A 21,230-nucleotide genomic window follows, 5' to 3' on the forward strand; every position below is an offset into this window, starting at 1 on the left:
GGTAGCCTTGCCTTGCATAAATAATAATTAAGTATTAACAGAGTAATACATGAAAGATGCTATTCTAAGTCTTTCACAAATATTACCTCATTTGATCCTCTCTTCAAACCTAAGAGGGAGGTATTATTAATATCCATTGTAAAGATAAATTACAGGCCAAACACATTGACTCATACCTGTAATCTCAGTGCTGTGGGAAGATTTTTTGAGGTCAGAAATTCCAGACCAAACTCGACAACATAGCAAGACCCTCATCTCTACAAAAAGTTCAAAAGAATAGCCAGGCATGGTGGCACTGCCTGTAGTCCCAGATACTCACCAGACTGAGGTGGGAGGATCACTTGAGCCTAGGAGTTTGAGATTACAGTGGGCTGTGACTGGGTCACAGCACTCCAACCTGGGTAGTTGAGGGAGAACCCATCTCTGAAAAATAAAAATAATAAATAAATAAAAATAAGTTACCTGAGACTTGTGAAGTTAAGTATTTGTCTATTTGTCGATTTGACAAAGAGAAGAGTCGAACCCAGGCACTTTCAGTGAAGAACCTGAACTTTTCCCCACAATTCCATACTGATTCCTCAGTCCTCATCGACGCTTTATGCCATGTAATTCTTTTGAACTCTGGCATTTTATGTGCTAACATATTATTGACATTTTAACATACATGTCTACATGAAGAAAAAATAGCAGTCTGTCATTTTCTTTAATAGAATTGGTGGTCCAACAGAATCATGTTTTAAGTGTGTAATATTCTTTAAAAGTTTGTAAAAATATTCACTATGAACACAACAGAATCAGATGCTTTGGAGGAGCTAGGGTCTTTGATGATCTTCTTTCATTGCCTTCCCCGTTTATTGACCTATTTATGTTCTTTATGGACTTTACTTTTCCAAAGCAATTTCAGGTCTGCTTATTTCATTTGATCTAAAGCACATTGTATTAAAATCGATTATATCATCCCCAAATTGAAGACTAAGAATTAAAGGCCATAAGAGGCAATGTCCTTAAAGGTGCATTCTTACTTGGTAGTGCAACTAGTATGTCCATACTCTCAGGTGAAAGGTCGCTGGACTGAGCTCTGCCAACCCTAATGACAGTCCTATGGAGGGACCCTGTGTCCTTTGCATATCTCACGACTCACATACCTTGGGAGAAAGAAAACAAGGATGGATGCTGATCATAAACATGCCCTGAGCAAAGGCAAGACAGACAGACTCTGGGTCTCATTTTGAGTTCTGGCATGGGCACTCTGATCTCTTTATATCATGCCACTGAATGACCCTCTACACCAGGCATCCTCAAACTATGGCCCGTGGGGCTGAGGACATTTATCCAGCCCGCTGGGTGTTTTTGCTGCCGCTGCCTGTCCTTTTAAACTATAGTCCGGCCCTCCAACAGTCTGAGGGACATGGAACTGGCCCCTTGTTTAAAAAGTTTGAGGACCCCTGCTCTACACAATGAGATAACACTTATTCCACCCCACCCCATGTCCTGTGGGTGTGTGAGGTGGGGCAGGGTTGGGGGAGTAACAATCCCATAGATGGGCCAGCAGAATACTTGAGATCACCTTCAAAGCCAAGAACACACATGTTCTCCCAAAATCTCATGACTTTCCAACTGGTTAAAATGAGTATCACTATCCTCCATCTGTCATCTTATATGCATCATGCACTTTAAACTGTCAGACCTTTTACACTAACCATCTGCCCAGTGACAGATGACTCATATAAGGCTCAGTGTCTATTGGTTCTTTTCTCAAATTCTGTCCAGTCCCAAGACTACAGGAGACTACTTTGGTTCATGATCTCCAATATTTCAGACAGGAGCTCCATTTAGTGACTCCTTCTTTTCTTGATTGCAACTCTCTCCGTGTTTCCATCCTTTTCAGGCTCCATGTTGGTCCTGCAGGTGCCCAAGACCCCCCAGGCAGCAACTCTGATGGTGTTACTGATGGTACTGCACAACCCTGTGGTCCAGGGCAGGGCCACTCCAGGTAAGAGCAGAGTGGTTATTCCTGGGGTTCTGTCTCCAGGGGAAAATATCTGGGAGATTTTCGCTTTAAGGGACCAGACACTAAGATAGGCCAGTGTCCTTCCTGCCTAGCTAGAAAAGCAGACTCACCCCTATAGGACAGTTACTGTCCAGCAGGCCATTCTCTCTCCCAGAGACACAGGTTCTGTGAGCTGAGAAGAGGAGCAAAGTGGTTGGTGTATTGTTGTGGAAAATGGGGCCAAGAGGTCAGAAGTAACATTGGAGGGACAAGGTTTCCAGAGAGCACGTATTATTTTTCCAACTTCCCTAGAACTTCGTTAGAGTGTTAGTGTGGATTGGAACTTGTAGGAAGGAGAAAAGGATGTGTAGTCTGTGAAAGGGGTTGAGTATAGATTATCACACAGCCAAGGAGAAAGAAAAAAGAGAAGAACCGCTTCCTCATGTTACCCCCTCTGGCTGGTGTAAGATTCTGGCTTCCACAATCCTGTTGTTCTCTAGATGCTTAACTTTCTAGTCCAAAGAAGTAGGTGTCTTAGTTTTCCACGTTTCCTGCAGAGATCCTCCCTCCTTTAGACCCCTTCACAGCCCTCCTGGGATAGATATGGAGGCACTGTCCTCATTTCATTTCCCCATTTTCCAGGGACAACAATATTTAAATCTCCTGAGTACAGCCATCAATCCCCAAGGCCCCTTGCATATTACCTTAGGTCCATCGGCTGAGAAGGGAGAGAACTCACACTTGTACTCACAGAGGAGTGCTGAGAACTAACTAGCAGGAGGCTCAACTGTGGGAACAGAGCCTTCAAAATCCTAGACATTGAAGGGGGCTGTGTCTGGGAAGGGAAGAGACTTGAGCAGTGGTTGATGACACTAAATAGTGTCTAATGGGAGGTAAGGGGAGGCAGTGCCAGCATCCCATAGGAAGGGACAGTCTGAGGGATAAGGGGCAGTGTTGGGGACAGTCTGAGGAATAAGGCACAGAAACCCAGAGGCAGGGCAAACACAGAGCAGGGGCGTGCATGTGATGTGGGATGTGAATAGGTGGAGGGGCAAAGGGTGGTTCAAGATTTGTAGAAAGGATAAGATGAGGATGTGCAGGCATCTGACAGGGGCTGAGGGTGGGTGGCCAGAGCACCCTGCATAGGGCAGTGTGGGTAGAGTGGGCAAGGCAGGTTCCACACTTCCCTTCCTACTCCACACAGATCCCCAACCTCAGACAGGGCAGGAGAGAAAAGGCCTGAGGAACCAGGCTCTGGCCTGCAGGCGTTGGAGGAGCCCAGGGAGCAGTAGGAGATGTAGCAGATGGGCTGGAAGAAACCAGAGTCATGGTGGAGACTTCCTTTGGTTTATCACAGGATTTTCAGGGCTGAGTTTGCCCCATCTCCACACCCATTACCCCAGGCTTTAGGGCCACACTCCCAAGTCTTCCTGTCACACCAGCTGACAGGAAGAAGATCCTTGTGCATCTGAGTCTTCATGTAATTACTCTTCTGTCATTTTTATCCTCCAAGTAAAATTGCTAAGACAACAGAGAAGGGAGAAAATGCAGTCAGCAAAGAGTCAAAAAAGCTTTTCAACTCTTAAGGTCTGCTCTACCTGGCAACTCTCCTTGAGAATTTCCAGTAGCCCATGAGCTGAACTAGTTCCTCCCTCCTTTACACATGCATATTGAAAGACATCACACATTGTAAAGGGGCATGTATTGAGCAGTGCCAGATGCAATGCTACGTATTTTATGTATATTAATTCATTTAATTCTCACAACAGTTTTACAAGGTAAATAGCGTTACCATTACTACTTCACTTTTCAAGAAATGGAGACAAGACAATTATTACAAGATAATTTCTTGTCCAAGATCACATAGTTACAAGTTGTAGCACAGGTATGGAATCCATACCTATAACATGTTCTTTTTCTTTCTTTCTTTATTTTTTTGGGGGAGGGGACAGAGTCTCACTTTGTTGTTGCCCTCAGTAGAATGCTGTGGTGTCACAGCTCACAGCAACCTCAAACTCTCAGGCTTAAGCGATTCTCTTGCCTCAGCCTCCTAAGTAGCTGAGACTACAGATGCCCACCACAACGCCCAGCTATTTTTTTTGAGACAAGGTCTTGCTCTTGCTCAGGCTGGTCTCGAACCTGTGAGCTCAGGCAATCCACCTGTCTCAGCCTCCCAGGTGCTGGAACACATTATCACATTGCATCCATCATGTCCTCCTGCAATTTTTAAAAATATTTTTTCTTCTGAATGACAGATGAGTTCATATCAATGGTTTTCAAACTATGCTTTGTGTAATTCAACTATCAAGAATTCCTAGCAGCGCCTGTGGCTCAAGGTGTAGGGTGCCCGCCCCATATACCGGAGATGGTGGGTTCAAACCTGGCCCTGACCAATAACTGAAAAAAAAAAAGAAGAAGAAGAATTCCATAAAAGCGGCTCAGTGCCTGTAGCTCAGCAGCTAGAGCACCAGCCACATATACCAGAGCTGGCAGGTTTGAACCCAGCCCAGGGCCTGCCAAACAACAATGACAACTACAACCAAAAAATCACTGGGTATCGTGGCAGGCACCTGTAGTCCCAGCTGGTTAGGAGGCTGAGGAAAGAGAATCAGGTAAGTCTAAGAGTTTGAGGTTGCTGTGAGCTGTGATGTCATGGCACTCTACTGAGGGTGACACAGTGAGACTCTGTCTCAAAAAAGAGTTCTCAAACACAAAGAAATGGCGGTTTCAAATTACACAATAAAAACACTCATCACTTATGTCTGCTTTGCAGATAACTTTTCCATTAAAGAAGTTAAATATTGCCAAAAATAATATTATTCTTGACAGACAGATGTTCTCTTACTGATAAAGGAGGAAGAGGAACGAGAACTGGGGTTTAAAAATCACAGGAAACACCTTCTGAGTGGGGAAGTTGAATAGTAAGGGCAGAGGAGAAGGAATCTGGACTGAAGGGGCTGGAGTGACGGACCCGAGAGTGTCAGAGCCTGGGGCCCAAGTCCCCAGAAGAGGAGGCAGGTCAGGGTACCTGAGTCAAAGACCTGGGATCTTGCCTTAGCAATGACACTGTAGGCCTCGTGAAGACTATGGTGCCCCTGAGGCTAGACACATCCCTTCTCCACTGTCCTCTGCTATTTGTAGTGCAGCTTCAGGTGAGGAGTGAGGTAGGACAGAACTCCCCTGATGAACTCATGTTTTTCAGACCATTACCATAGTGACAGAGTAGCAGGAACCCTGAAACCCTTCTTACTGCTAGAAATCTCAGGCCGATTTTCTTCTATCCTCAGGAAGGCTCCCCAGTATTTGAAGCTAAAGCAAGCAGTACGTCTTCATCTAGGGTTGGGAGCTTCTCATCTTAGACTTTCACCTTTCCCACTTCCTCTTAGTCTCTCCCTGACAGGGTGAAGAACAGGTGAGCATCCTATTTAAGAACTCCTGTGTCCCCCAGCACACTTAAATGTTAAATGTGGTCTCAGTGTATCTAGACTTAAATACTCAGTGTATCTAGATTTAAATTTCAGATATTCTGTTTAATAACTCAAAGACTACTGTTTTAAAAATATGCCTTGTAGGGGCTGGGCATGGTGACTCATACTTGTAATCCTGACACTCTGGAAGGCTGAGGCAGGTGGATTGCCTGAGCTCAGGAGTTGGAGACCAGCCTAAGCAAGAGGGGGACCCTGCCTCTACTAAAAACAGAAAAACTAGCTGGGCATTGTGGCAGGCATCTGTAGTTCCAGTTGCTCAGGAGGCTGAGGCAAGGGTATTGCCTAAGTCCAAGAATATAGAGATTGCGTGAGCTATGACACCACAGCACTCTACCCAGGGTGACAGAGGGAGACTCTGTCTCAAAAACAAAACAAAAAACACTCCTCATAAACTTTTTGGAGTTCCTTCTTATATTCCAAGCAGAGCATTCATTTTATTTATTAGTTCATTTGTTCACTGATATGAAAATTTTTTCTCAGAACTACGTTAGATACTGGACATAAAAAGAAGGCAGCAACATCTTGCCTTGAGATGTTAATTCATGGAGGATGAAACCAATACGCAAAGCAATCACACCACTTTGCTTTCCCCTGTGTAACCAGGACCACGGCAGGCCTAAGCAAACAGAAATGTGCTGGCTCCCTGCTACTCCTGTGCAGATGTGCACCTGCCCGGCACTGCTGGTGGGATCCCTGGGCAGAGCAGCACGTGGTAGAGGCTGCCACATTACTCTGTATAAAAGTACACCATCCATGTCACTAAACGTGAAAGAGTCCACCCTCACTGGTCTCTGGTTGTGATTTTTGTTGATTGAGATACTTCCCATACCTTTTGAGATCAATTCTTTCTATAGCCACGTTTGAAAAGTGAAAAGATAGATACATTAACTCTTGGGCTAGAAAGCCTTGCTTACACTAAACTTTAAGAAAGTTTCAAGAAATTTATTTCTACGTCTCCAGTGTGCAAAACAAGAACAAGTTGAGGTCTATTCAAGATATTGGCAGGGAAAAGAGCACCCAGCTGTGGAAAAGAGAGGGGGGAAAAATAAGGGAAGTCTTGCTGGTGGAGGTGACACTTGAGCCCAATTGTCACCAGGATGGGAACTTCAGGCAGGTGTGAGGCAGAGAGAACAGCAGCTGCCCTCTGAGTCCCCAGCTCCTCCCCCCCTGCCGTGCTCTGAATGGGGGGCCTTCCGCTCTGGTGCGATTCTGCCCCTCCTGCCACCCTCAAGAAGTGTCTCTCCTCTTCTCCAGGTGCCACCAGAAGTGACCACTTTCTCCTCACTATCCCCACCCCTCTCTAATGACACTGAATCACCCCTGGCCAGTGAGTTAGTTGAAACTCAACAAATCCTCTCACTTCACGGAGGGGAATACAGAGGCCTAGAAGGTTCTGTGGCCCACCTAAAATGGCATAACTCCATATTGGAAAAATAGTACTGTAAAATACCAAAATCCCATTGTGAGTAGGGGGATCTGGGGAGAATAGTTACCACTGAGAGAGAGGTGGGACCGTGGTCCCGCTCACCGCCCTGCTCCCCCAGAGAACTACGTGTTACAGTCGCGAGATGACTGCTACGCGTTTAACGGGACGCAGCGCTATGTGGAGACCTACGCCTACAACCGGGAGGAGTACGTGCGCTTCGACAGCGACGTGGGGGAGTACCGGGCGGTGACCGAGCTGGGGCGGCGGAGCGCCGAGTACTGGAACAGCCAGAAGGACATCCTAGAGGACGCGCGGGCCACAGCGGACAGGATGTGCAGATACAACTATGAGCTGGACGAGGACGTCACCCTGAAGCGCCAAGGTGAGCGCCGCAGGCCGGGACTCTGAGGGAGCGGCGGGGCCCAAGGAGCAGACAGCAGGGGCAGCCAGGCCGGCCTCGGGGGCCAAGGAGAGGGGCAGGCGGGGGCGTTGAGGGCTGGAGATTGAATGGGGCGCAGAGCCAGACCAGAGACTTGTCCCGGGAGCCGGGCCTGAGGTGGGCCGAGCTGGGGATGAGGGAGGTTGGAGGCAGACAGACCCTCAGGCCTGGCCACCCACGGGGTGTGGGCTGAGGGGAATCCAGGGGCAGGGTCAGGAGCAGGGCTGTCGTGTGGAGGGGGAGACGGTACCTCGGGCCCAGCAGGCCCTGCAGGGAAGAGACTTGGTGAAGTAAAAGGGGTTTGCAGTGTCTGTGGGGACCTGGCACAGCCTGACAGACAGTACAGAGAAGGGTGTGCAGCGGGGTAGGTGGCCTGGGCCCCTTGACACCCTCTGAGGAGAGGGGATCCTGGGGAACAGGGCAAAGGACTGGACCCTGGGGCTGGATGCTGGTGATGTTGACACAGAGAGAAACGCCTGTGAAGGAGAGAAGGAAGCAGGAAAGCAGGTGTGAGGAGTCTCAGGGGCAGGGAAGGTGACCTCAGAAGCACAGGGGACAGTGGTGCCATGACTTAGGGAGGCCAAGCACACAGAAGTTGGAACAAGTGTTTGGAAACCAGGGAAACTTGGAGAAAGCAGGCCGGTTCCAGCAGGAGAGCTGAGAACAGTGGAGGGGTAGGTAAGGGTGGGTGTGGAGCCCCAGTCCCCTGGGCTGGAATGGCAGTTTATTTGTTCTGGATTCAGCACCACTGGTCCAGAGTACTGTCTGAGCTGAAGTGCACTATTCCTTCAGGAAGTCTGAATGTAAAGGGAGGAAGAGAGGGGAGGTGTGTGCAGAGTCAGGAGGACGTTTCAAGGATGGGAGAGAAGAGGGTGGGGGAGCCTGGGGCCCTGCCCTGAGGAGACCTGAGGAAATAGCACGGTGGTGTGGGGGTGAGACAAGGACAAAACAAGGGCCATGCTGACAGAAAAAGGAAAGAATGAAGGAGGGCACAGGGAGGGGATAGTGAGGTCACGCCTTTGGTTCTCTTTTCCAGGGGAAGGGGAAAACAAGGTCATCTGTTAAAAGTGAGATGGTGGACATGTTGGGTGGGGATTAGGAGAGGGATGTGAGTTAGGGAAGTCACTGAAGTAATTAGTGGAGAGAAGTGTCCAAAGAAAAGTTGTGCAGACTAGGCTCAGTGGCTCATGCCTGTAATTCTAGCATTTTGGTAGGCTGAGGCAGGAGGATCCCTTGAAACCAGGAGTTTGAGAACAGCCTAGGCAACATAGAAAGACCCCATTTCTACCAAAAAAATGTTTTTAATTAGCCAGGCATAGTGGAACCTGCTTATAGTTGCAGAAAGCCCAGGATACCAGCCTCAGGAGTTGGAGTTTATCTTCTAGGCCAGCAGGTCCCCAACCAAACTGTTCCAAAGGCTCTCCTAGAGATTTTAATTGCCTAGAGATTCAGATTCTGTGGATGGTAAGATCTAGAAATCTGTATTTTTTTAATTGTAATTTTTATTGGAAAACAAATATACAACTTGGAACAGATTTGGGCCAAATTATACCATAAGCATATTTTTCTTTAAGTTGCTAAACAAAGTTTAAAAACAAGTAATAATAAAAGAAAATGCTTCTGGTACAGAACCAGCAGGACAAAAAATTAATGTACAAGTACTAGATAAACACCTGTTTTGCAGTAGTGTAACTTTTAAGTACATATTATTGTCTATCCATAGTCCATTCAGAGTTACAACTGCACACTTCAATAACATGCTGATGGTTCCTAAAGAAAACTACTTTAAGAAAAGTCATAACCTGGCTGTCCCCTCATCTGCCTGACTCCATCTAAGTTTAGATGTACAGAACGGCTTAGATATATCCAGAGTAAGCCACGTGCAATATGTTACTTGATCAATTTTCTAAAATAAGGTTTCAGGACAACAAGAGTAAGATAAGGATAAGGGAAGAAAACATGGACGAATGAAGCCCTAGTTACTACCCAGGCATATATTTTTGACAGTAATGAGAAACCTTTTACAGATAAAAAATAAAGGAACTTTTTACAGCTAAGTTACAAAGAAAAGGCAAATAAACAATTTTGTACAAGAAATTTAACACATTTTGTACAATGTCTTCACTTTTCATCATTTGTACAAACTCTTCATAGTTTCCTTGACCATCACCACTAATATCTGCCTCCTTAATCATTTCATCACCCTCCTCTGTTAACTTCTCTCCAAGGTTTGTCATCACATGGTGAAGCTCTGCTGTGCTAATATAGCCATTGCCATCCTTACCAAACACACGGAATGCGTCTCTAACTTTTTCTTCACTGTCTGTGTCTTTCGTTTTTCTTGCCATCATTGTCAGAAATTCAGGGAAGTCAATCATGCCATTACCATCAGCATCTACTTCATTAATTGTGTCCTATAACTCTGCTTCTGTGCGATTCTGCCTAAGAGACCTCATTACAGTTCTCAATTCCATTGTTGTTGTAGTTCTATTACCATCCTTGTCATATAGTGAAAAAGCTTCTTTGAATTCTGGAGTCCCAGTATAAAGATAAGAAGCATCACTGCAGATGATACCTGGAGATATCTTACTAGTTTCTTAACTCTCTTATAAAAATAAGATTTCTCCACTGTAGCCTACTTGTCTGTGTGTTTGTCCCTGCAATCTACTCTTCATTCAGTTGGTCAGCCATACGGCAAGCACTACTGGGTTCTGATTCGCCACCACATAACCACTCACTTTGCTCGCTCCACTCAGACTCAAAATCTATGTTCTCACCACTCTCTGGTGATTCCTATGTAGCCTGATGTGTATTATCTGGGCTCTTAAGGTTTTTTTAAATGAAATGACAAGATTTGAGCTGTGTTTTCATAAGAGTATGAAGTGGGTTGGAGAGAGGATGGGCTAGAGTTTCCAAGATCAGAAATAAGGTAGAAAACTGCTTTTACTGTCCAGGGAAATAATAATGAGGGTGTGAAATAGAATATGGAAAACACAGGGCCAAGGAGAAAAGTGAAGTGGGGAGGGTGGGAGGATGGTGATACCAGTGTGGATGCCTAACTAAACCTAGAATTGAACAAATGTATTCTGGGCATTAGATGAGGCAACTTATAAACAGGAGTCCTTGCCATTGTGAAATTTATTTGAACTGGGTCAGAAATGAGAAAATTTGGTATTGAGTCTGAGATCCAGCGCCCCCATAATGGAGTCTCTTACGTACTCCAGGATGCCTAGCACCTGTCAGTATTGATCAAAGTACCTCTTATGGAATGTTCTGGGACCTTAAAATAGACACCCAAGTATATCCTGATTTTTGTGTGGGGGGTGTCAAATTATCCTTTGTTGAAATATTTTCCTTTGCCTTTTAAATTTTTTTAATTTAATCTAATTTAAAAAAATTTTTGAGACAGATTCTCAATATGTCACCTTCAGTAGAGTGCCATGGCATCACAGCTCATGGCAACCTCAAACTCTTGGGTTCAAGTGATACTCTTGCCTCAGCCTCCCGAGTAGCTGGGACTACAGGCACCCACCACAACACCCGGCTATTTTGTTGTTGTTATTGTTGCAGTTGTCTTTGTTGTTTAGCAGGCCCAGGCCAGGTTCGAACCCCGCCAGCCTCAGTGTATGTGGCCAATGCCCGAACCATTGAGCTATGGGTGTCAAGCCCTTTGCTTTTTTCAAAAGCATTCCAGTTTTATGGAATGAAAAAACATCTATGTGGTGGACATTCCACTATACCACATAGATGTTATCGATGATGTCATGAGGGTGGTGGCTATCAACATAGCAGCCCACAAACTAGGCAGTCCACGGGAGTTCTTTAGTGGTTCCAGAGGGTTCTCTTTAGATAGGTACCACAACTGTCTGGTAATGTTAACAATCTCATCAAAAGTGATATTTCCATTGTGCTTAATGTTTTTCTGTTTCTTTTTATCTTTTGGTGTTATTGAGGGTTTTGATGATCAGGGCAGGGGCAAAAGGAACCACTTCAATCTGGGCCTGTCTGTTCTGAATCCTCATTTTCACTATACTCCTCAGATCCTTCCAGTCACAAGTTGCCTTGGTGATATCATCACTGACCTGGGGAGTGGGGTGGGAGATCTTGGGGGCCAAGGCAGACATGGCACCTACTTCACCACTGGTGCACCTCAGGTAGGCAACTTTGATCTCGTTGGAGTCAAACTTCTGCATGGTGGAGGCAGCTAGTATAGAATAAACCCAGATTCAAGACAAACAAAGAAAGTTGCATATTAGCCTCCTTATACCCAAAGCCAAAAGCTACCACTTGATTGTTATGGTGCCCTATGGAGAAGAAATTAAATATAATCCACATTGGGATACAGACATGTGTTGAATAGTCTGAAGAACTTTGAGTTTATAGAGGTGACTGAAGTAGAGCGAAAACACAAGGTGCCTCTAAAGTAAAATCACACTGAGTGAAAAAGACTGACAATTTGGATAACTCTGAACAAAAAGCAAAACTATCATAAGGAGGAAACATTGTGGGTTAGTTCAAGACTGTTATTTTTGGCCTGGTGCCTGTAGCTCAGCAACTAGGGCGCCAGCCACATACACCAGAACTGGCAGGTCCAAACCCAGCCTGGGCCTGCCAAATAACAGTGACAATTACAACCAAAAAAAAATAGCCGGGCATTGTGGCAGGTGCCTGTAGGCCCAGCTACTTAGAAGGCTGAGGCAAGAGTATCACTCGGACCCAGGATGATTTTGAGGTTGCTAAGAGCTGTGATGCCACAGCACTCTACTGAGGGCAACATAGTAAGACTCTGTCTCAAAAAAAAAAAAAAAAGACTGTATTTTCACTTGGCCCAAACCCACCTTAGGGTATTTGTGTTTTCTGTGAAATAGAAAGCAGAAAGGAAAGAACTCAGTGATTAAAGACCTAGAAGCTGTGGTTAGGGAAACTCCACAGGATGGAGTATTCTCTTGGGCAGTTGGATCTTTTCTGCCTTCTGCAGAGGAAGAGAGTAGTGGAGGCAGAGGTCCAAAGAAAAACTGCTGGTGGCAGCATGGAAATCCACCCACGAGCCTCCGAGGAAAGAGGAGGGGTCAATACATACAAAGCTGCAGAGGTGCAGGCAATGCATGATCATCTGTGATGCCCCCCCAACCTGAAAGATGTTCCACAAAGGAGGAGCTTAGAAAAGGATGGGATTTCCACTAAGCAGCCAGGTAGCAGCTCAAAACACTGGATTTGAGGATAGTATGTAAATATGACATTCTGAGATTTTGTAGGGGAGGCCAGAAAATACATAGATTTTTGCAGGATAAGTAATGTTAAGCTTGCTTCATTTTCTTTATATTTTTACGAAATAAAGTTATTGCATTCATAGACTAGGAAAATGCTGTTATCTCTATATCTTAATTTCAAGCAATTATTTCAGCAAATTTTTCCTCCTTTGCATCAGATACAACATTGAAAGAGTGGCTTCACAACTAATTAAATATTCTTTGTCCAAAGACTGTTAACCAATTGCTTACAGTTAAAATTTCTTCTAAATTGGCTACAAAGTGCTGCCTTTATCTCTCTCCTAATCTTCGCATTACTTATTATTTTTTTAAGACTGCATCTTCTATTTGAAGGTTTATTTCAATCATTTCACACCGTCCTATCCTCTAGCCTAATCACATCATTCATATTTTAAGCATCTAGCAATCAATTCTATAATGAACATTTCTAAGATATAATAATAATCTCAAATGCTATTTCTGGTTTTCTCCTCCTAGTCCAACCTAAAGTGAATGTCTCCCCCTCCAAGAAGGGGCCCCTGCAGCACCACAACCTGCTTGTCTGCCACGTGACAGATTTCTATCCAGGCAGCATCCAAGTCCGATGGTTCCTCAATGGACAGGAGGAAACAGCTGGGGTGGTGTCCACGGACCTGATTCATAATGGAGACTGGACCTTCCAGATCCTGGTGATGCTGGAAATGACCCCCCAGCAGGGTGATGTCTACACTTGCCAAGTGGAGCACCCCAGCCTGGACAGTCCTGTCTCTGTGGAGTGGAGTGAGTTGTTCCTCTATGACTCATCTAGACACACACCCCCCCCATCCTAAGGAGCAGGGGAGTCTCTGGCTCTGGGCCCCACCCATCTTGGCTATGTGCCTTTGCCCTGCAGCCATATCTACCCCAGCAGTCTTCTGTACAACCTCCAGAGTATAGTTTTAAGCTGGGGGGGCAATGGAAACTCCCTGGCCTGGGAGGTCTTAAAGATTCATAGTTCTCCCTTGTCAGAGAATCTAAGAAATTGGATACCTTCCTGAATTTCCCTCATCCATGGAACTGTTCCTCTCCTTCCGCATTTTACCCTATTCCTGGTTACTTTAAGAGATAAATGGCAGAATCTTCATCTGTCCCCTGTTGAGGTCACACCCCAAACTCCAGAACTGAAGGGGTGGGTCTCTCTAAATTTCCTCTTTATCCAAGGTATATTCCATTACTGTTTTCCCACTGATATTCAGGCTCCAGGTCTCAGACAGGACCTGAGCAGGGGTGCAGCAGGTGGAGGGGAGACTGACCAGGGTCTCTCTTCCCAGAGGCACAGTCTGATTCTGCCCGGAGCAAGACACTGACCGGAGCCGGGGCCTTTGTGCTGGGGCTCATCACTTTCGGAGTGGGGCTCTTCCTGCACAGGAGGAGCAAGAAAGGTAAGAAAGCCTGTGAGGTGCCTGAGACCTGCCTTCCCCTGACTTGCCCATCTCCCAGGCTAAGGGGCCGAGACAGAAAAGCAATGGCAGAGAGTTCTCCAGGCTGCTGAAATAAGACATTTGTGGAACAGAGATGGCCTGTAGGAGAGAGGAACCCCAAGCTAGGATCTTAACAACCAGACCTCAAGCTCTCAGTTACTCCAGCTCCTCAGGGCATCTATTGAGTGATAGGCAATTGAGATGAGATGCCAAAGTCTCTAATTGTCTCGGTTGGTTTTAATGGCTCAATAATTCCCTTTCCTTCTTTCATTTCAGTTCAGCGAGGATCTCTATAAACAGGTAAAATTCCTGCTTCAATTTTCTTGAGGGGATGGGTTGCAGTAGGATGTAAGTCCTTTCTCGGCATTGAGATGCTAAGATACCTCCAGGGAAGAGAGTCTTGGCCCTGACTGTTTCTTTCAGCATCAGCCCTGGGATGAGTGTGGGGAAGGAGCATGACTCTGCTCCACTGGTGAAGGAAGCCGAGAGAAACTCTGTTCTTTATCAGGCCAAGTCTCAGACTCTCACCACAATTTTTCTGTCCTGGGATTTAGGAAAAGAGATCAGCAACATGAATAATTTATTTTTCTTTTACCCCCCACAGGGTCCCTGATTAATCTGAGAAACGACATGTGCCTTGGAATGAGCATTTTTCTATTTCTTTAGTGCCAGAGGCTGGCTCTGGGATAGACCCCCAGCTTCCCAAGAGGAAGTTCCTGCCTAATAATTGCTCTGAAGCCTGTTTCTACAGTTCTGCTTTTCTACTCAATGCACGATGTATCTCATGGGACTTCCAACCAAGTTCCCTCTCCTTAGCTCCATAAACTTTTTCTTTAAATCATTGTTTGTTTTCTTTTAAGAATATATACCATGTCATCCCTACCATTGTTCTTGTCTACTGGTTTTGGTTAACAGTGGGGGTTATTTAGAAGGTCATAATCAAGAAGGAAAACAAATATGGAGATGTTTGAATATTGTGAAGGGAGGACCTGGGCATGGACCTTTTCTGAATTTACTGCATCTCAGTGGGCTGCCCCACAATCATGTTTGGTACCTTCATCCATTTGGTCTGGGACCATTATTCAGTGGTGAGCAGGCTGTGAATCTGGGTTACATGACCCATATTTACATTGCACTGACTAAACATATAATTTATTAAAAGCTTGGACCAAACATGGCTTTGTCTTTTGAATGAATCCAGTAGAAGACACTTATTCTCGGAGTCTCCACTCATCCGTCCAGCCAGACCTCCTGTCCTAATAATCCATACGATCTCATCCCTGTTATGAGAAGACCAAAGCAATATATGTAGGATAAAAAACACAGGTGTTTGTTTTACAATCCAAAATTATGGGTTTGGGGTTTCCTATTAAGTTATCTTTAAGTCAAGGTAGAGGACATGTTTGCTCTCAGCTTTCCTTTTGTGTAGAATGTAAATGCTCACCTCCTGGTGCACACGATGAGCGCTCAGCAGCTCCCTGACACAGCTGGTTGATGGAGTCCTCCCCTCCTGCTGCCCCCCCCCCCATCTTCTTACAAGCAGCTTCTGGGCCTTGTGTGCCCCTGGACATTTGCCCACCCTCCCCCCCCACTTAGTTCCTATGTGCTCCTGTCACCCAGCTCCCTTCTCAAATCCACCCTGCGTCTGGGAACCAACTTCTCCCATTTCCAGAAGAGATAGGACTGAAGGTATAGACATAGAAGTAAATAACAGCTGGAGTCTGCAGAAAGGATGGACTTACTAAGTCAGGGAGTCAGGGAAGAGAAGCCACAGCCAAGAACAATCAACCATGTCTCATATCTGCTAAGTGCTTCATTTAAACCTCTTAAAGTAGGGAATAGGACGTAGTTTTATTTTCTTTTTAAAATGTGGAAAGTGGGGCTTGTTGAGGTCCTGAGATCCCACAGCTATGACATTGAAGCCGTGCCACAAATATGGAAAATTTAGACCTGTTTCCAACACCCATGCTCTTTCCATTAGTCAACATTAGAGAAGCTATAGACTGCAGGCATCCTCAAACTACGGCCCACGGGCCACATGCAGCCTGCCCAGGACATTTATCCAGCCCACTGGGTGTTTTTTGCCACTGCTGCCTGTCCTTTTAAACTATAGTTTGGCCCTCCAGTGGTCTGAGGGACAGTGAACTGGCCCCCTATTTAAAAAGTTTGAGGACCCCTGCTATAGAGAGACATGGTCCTTGCCCAGTTAAAGTGTCCTTATCCCTATTTTGTGCAGTAATTCAGCTATCACTTAATGACATGAAGAGGACAGTGTAAATAAATGAGGACCCTTGATCTGTCTCATTTTCCCTTTTGGCTTTACACCCCACACATGAGAAACCCATGCAGCAAGAAATTAATATGATCATTATCCAGCCATTAAAAGACAGAAAGCAGTCATGAAAATTCTGGAAAGTCTTAAAATCTAAATCACTATTAAATTCTCAGTCCAAAGCATATAAATCCCATCCTCAGAGCCTCTAAGTACTGAATATTACAGACCATATCTAATCAACCATCCCCAACTATTGTGGCCCCGTACTCATGCTACAAGCTGGGGCGGTGCCCAGGGCAGAAAGAACATTCTCTGAACATAACTCAGATCAGAAACTGCGATGTCTGCACCCACATTACAGGTCCAGGATATGTGCTCCTGGGGAGCTGAGGGTACACGGAGATGGGGAAAGAGAGAAGGCATCAGACACATCCATCTCTGACAAACACGGGTATGTGTTGATGTCTGGGATTTCTCAAGAAGGACGCAGTGTAGGGTGAGGCCCCAGAGGAAACTGAGGCAGAGAGGCCATTCAGTGTGGGACCACCTTGTCATCATACTTCACATTTTTAATGTTTATTGAGTACTTTCTAAGTGCTGGGCCCTTTGCTGACTGCTAAATGCCGCAGCACCATAGACAGCCAGAGCTGGAGAGATCATGGGCACATTGGTCGCTGGTGTTGAGGAACAAAGATTCAAAGGTAAATCAGGATCAGAGCTTTAAAGTGGGCCTGAAGCTGGTGGCAGCTTCCCACTCAGAAAGCTTGTCAGCTGCACTACAGCAAACGCAGTGGGGTTAGGCCTCCCAGGTGGTGGTGTAGCCTTGTCCCTTTCCTGCTGGTCTCTTCATTTTACGTCCCTCACAGGCCTAAGGAGAGGTAGCACACAGCAGATGCTGCTGCCCCAGAAGGCCAGCAGTGAGAAGTCAGGGGAGACATTTCACCCTCTCTGACTCCCCTCCTGTGCACGTACTCTGAGCCTCAAGAAATAGGGAGGCCCAGCCATGAGATTGTGAAATTTGAAGGAACTAGGAATTGGCCACAAGATACGAAGATGCTCTTTTCTTTTTTCTTTTTATCCTTTGTTAAGAAGGAAATGTATCTCCCTCCATCACCCAGGCTGGAGTGCAATGGTAAGATCATAGCTCAGGGCAGCCTGACTTCCTGGGCTCAGCTTTCAGAAGCTCCTGAGATTACGGGATGAGTCACCACCCCCAGCCTGAAGCTGTGCTTTAAAGGGCTCCAATAGCCATTTAATACCAGGACAATGGTCACTCATCTTAGTTGATGCCTTTTGAACTCTACCACTATGAAGTATTTCCTCCTTCTTGAAATTTCTGCTCCTTTGGCTTATGTGATAAACCATTTGCCTAATTCTCCTCCCTCTTTGCTTTTCTGAAATCTCTTTGAGTATGTTCCCTTCTGTGCATTTTGTGTAGTAAGGGTAGGATAGGCGTGCTGGAGAATCAAATGCCCATATCTAGTTTTCGCTTATGTTATGTACCCAAAGCAAGTCAGCAAGGAAGCTCTGCTCATCATTTTACTTAGAGGACCAGACTGACAGACCTTCACCTCCACATCTGCTCCTGTAATATCCCCAGCAGCATGCAGGGAACCTAGGAAATTGACTCTTTATGATCCCTGGTAGACGGGACACACTTCTCTCATCTCATTGTCCAAGGCAAAGCACATGGCTACGTATAACTTCAAATAAGTTGTAATCTTGGAGGTAGAAAGCATTCAGTAAGTACATATTAAATAAGTAATAAAATACTTACACAAGAGACATTTATTGAGTACTTGGTATGTACCAGAACCTATGTTAGGCGTTATGGGTTAAAGGAGCTTCTTGCTCCTGAAAAGTTTGCAAACTCCCTGCTGGCTGGAGGGGGCTGTGGAATCAGCTGGTGAGACAGGGCAGTGTCCTCCAGGAGGTGCGGTAGAGGCAGTGCGGGGTGGGCACAGGAAAAGCTGTCTTGGAGAGTGAGACGGGTGGAATTTGGGATGAACATACTGGAAATCAGTGTTTGGGGCTCCTGGGGGTGAAGAGTGACAGAGTGGAGGGCGGAATAAGGTGAAGTGTGGAGGCTGCTAGGTCCAGATCCATAAAATGAACGAGGTGAGTGCTCTTGAGCATGTGAGAAACTCGGGCGGGGAGGGAGACAGAGGACCCAGAGCTCCCTACAGTTTAGGTGCTGAGGTGCTTGTGGCCCCGTGAAATGTGGAGCCAGGAACTGGGGTCAAACAGGTTCAACACTTTAATCCGTTTAGTCCTTATGCCTCCACCTCCTCAGGGTTTCCTCAACTTGCAACACAGAAAAAGAAAGAAGCAAGGTGGAGGGGAGGGGCAGGAGAATAGGGAAATGTTTCATCACATTTGGCTAAAAGGGCCAAAGTAAAGCTGCAGTTGTTGAGAAAACACTAGCTACTATCGGATGGGAAGAAAGCTGTGGCTAAAGGTAACATCATGGATGCCACAGGTCTGTAGTTCACAGTCTCTGGGAAAATCCACTGTCCTGACACTCAGCAAGCTGCTATTCATCACACCAGCGGGAGGCAGCAGGAGGAGCCTGAGGACTTACACTTTTGTTTACTCCTTTCTTTCCATTTCTCTTTCCCAAGGCAAAAAAAGGCAGAAAGAACTGTCAGCATTAACTTTTTTTTTTTTTTTGAGATGGAGCCTCAAGCTGTCCCCCTGGGTAAAGTGCCATGGCATCACAGCTCATAGCAACCTCCAACTCCTGGGCTCAAGCGAGTCTCCTGCCTCAGCCTCCCAAGTAGCTGGGACTACAGGTGCCCCCCCCCCCAACGCCTGACCATTTTTTTGGTTGCAGCCATCATTGTTGTTTGGCGGGTCCGGGCTGGGGATTCGAACCTGCCACCTTAGGTGTATGTGGCTGGCACCTTAGCCACTTGAGCCACAGGCGCTGAGCCATCAGCATTAACTTAAGGAAAGCTCCTTTTCAAGTATTTAAGCCTTGCCCCAAGGCAGCTCTATCCTTTGGCTATCTCTGTCACCAGGTGTCCTTACCCACCACAACCTGACAAGCAGAAGGACTCTAACCTCCACTGAGCAGAACTGGACACCATGCTTTACGGCAGGCGTCCTCAAACTATGGCCCGGCCTGCCAGCCACATGCAGCCAGCCTAGGACATTTATCTGGTCCACCAGATGTTTTGCCACTGCTGCCTGTCCTGCTTAGCAGCCAACTCATCCTGGGACCCGCAGTCCAGCCCTCCAGTGGTCTGAAGGACAGTGAACTGGCCCCCTGTTTAAAAAGTTTGAGGACCCCTGCTCTGGGGTTTATTCAGATCATCTTATTTCATTTTTCAGTAGTATCTCAAGTTAAAATATGTATGATAATATATAATAATAACAATGTTCCTTTTTATACATGGACAAGATGAGACTCTGAGGGGTTGCTGTACTTGCCCCAGGGCACACAGCCACTGACTAGTGGACATCTTTCGTGGCCTGCCCCACACCGCCTTCCTTACACCCTGTAGTGCTTACACACATCTTAACGTGACCTGTTCCAGAAAGAAGATGATTTATTTACACCAGTGGCTTTCATGTTCTATTCTAGAATGTTCAGGCAATTTTCAAGAGTTTCACATTCTGTAATATATTCATATCCACACAGAAAAACCAGTTTGAGGGACTCCTGTGTGAAATATATCTGCTTTGCAAATGCCTCTGAGGGAAAAAGACACTTGCTTTAAAAAGGAAAAATTCTAACCATTTTCATGGCCAACAGAAATGTGTCTTGAGCGAAACGCAGGTGGGAAAAACCTATTCACAGAACCAAAAGTGGAATTAGAGGTGAAGGAGTAGATCAGGGACGGCAGGGGAAGGCAATGTCCCAGAGACTCCAAACTGGGTGGGGCCAGGTTGGGGTATGTAGTTTCAGCAAGGGGCCTTCCGAGAACTTAATTTTTGGAGCAGTGCTGTGTGCCCCCAGTGTTTCCCCCCTCCCTCTGCCCCTCAACTCTGATTTAGTTGCGTATGACAAGAATGACCCAATTTACATGATCAACTTTCACAGAGGCAGTGGCCAGACCCCCTCACAGCCTCCCGTTCTTGCTCCTGGATCTCCCCTCAAGGCCTCTGTACTCCCACTGAAGGCTCCTGATGGAGGGAGAAACGGGTTGCAGAGCTCTACAGGGTGTGGGGGGAGGGTAGCAGGATGGGCCTGCCTGGTTGGTAGCATCCCTGGCACCCCCAGCTGCCAGCACAGCGTGCTCCGACCTGCAGTTCCCACTTATGATACATGAGAAATCCTTAGAGAAGCTTGCAATTTAAAGACTCCTGCAACAGACATTGGGGCACCCCCAATTAGATTCCAAGCAGTCAGAATGTAAGAACAGTGCATATTTTGTGACAGGTTAAGGGGTAGTTAGCAAAATACATACAGTAATCAAAAATACTGTATTGATTTGTTGATTTGTTGAGAGCAACAAAGGCCCTGGGAATGAGGTAGACAGACACAGAGAGAGAAAATACTGAGGGCATGGTGAACACAGCTTTTATTTCAGACGTCCTCAGGCCCCCTGCGTGGGTCAGCGCTCCCTGGACAGAACACGTGGCACATCTGACCTGTAACTGGGCGCTTGCTGGGAGACAGGTGGAGGCCCTGGAGACCAAGAGGGTAGGGACAGAAATACGCAGCCCTGCAGGAACTGACACATGTGGCGTGGGGCGGGATGGGGAGGGGAGGGACGTGGGCGCTGCCGCCTCCTTGGCTCCGCTCGCCGCCTCTCCCTGTACTCAGAGCTCCGTGTGCACCTGAGCCAGAGCCAATGCTGCTGGTTCAGTGGCGACTTGGAGCGCTGTGTTTACAACAGAGAGGAAGGAGTTCGTCCAATCCGACTGTGACCAGGGTCATTTAGGGCTGTGACTGGGC

General features: G+C 46.3%; 1 protein-coding gene and 1 pseudogene across 1 annotated transcript; one reads left to right on the top strand and one right to left on the bottom strand.

The window, feature by feature from the left end:
* Positions 1–1,795: 1,795 nt before the first annotated feature.
* Positions 1,796–15,225, top strand: LOC100961105 (HLA class II histocompatibility antigen, DP beta 1 chain). The gene is made up of 6 exons (XM_012804803.2): positions 1,796–1,993; positions 7,023–7,286; positions 13,091–13,372; positions 13,903–14,013; positions 14,329–14,352; positions 14,657–15,225. Exons 1-5 carry the CDS (start codon positions 1,894–1,896, stop codon positions 14,346–14,348), a joined length of 777 nt encoding a protein of 258 aa, XP_012660257.1. The 5' UTR covers positions 1,796–1,893; the 3' UTR covers positions 14,349–14,352; positions 14,657–15,225.
* On the bottom strand, positions 8,124–10,034 carry LOC105886907 (annotated as a pseudogene).
* Positions 15,226–21,230: the final 6,005 nt, after the last annotated feature.

Source organism: Otolemur garnettii, unplaced genomic scaffold (genome assembly GCF_000181295.1).
Source record: "Otolemur garnettii isolate 467f Iridium unplaced genomic scaffold, OtoGar3 scaffold00031, whole genome shotgun sequence".
Taxonomy (NCBI): Eukaryota; Metazoa; Chordata; class Mammalia; order Primates; family Galagidae; genus Otolemur; species Otolemur garnettii.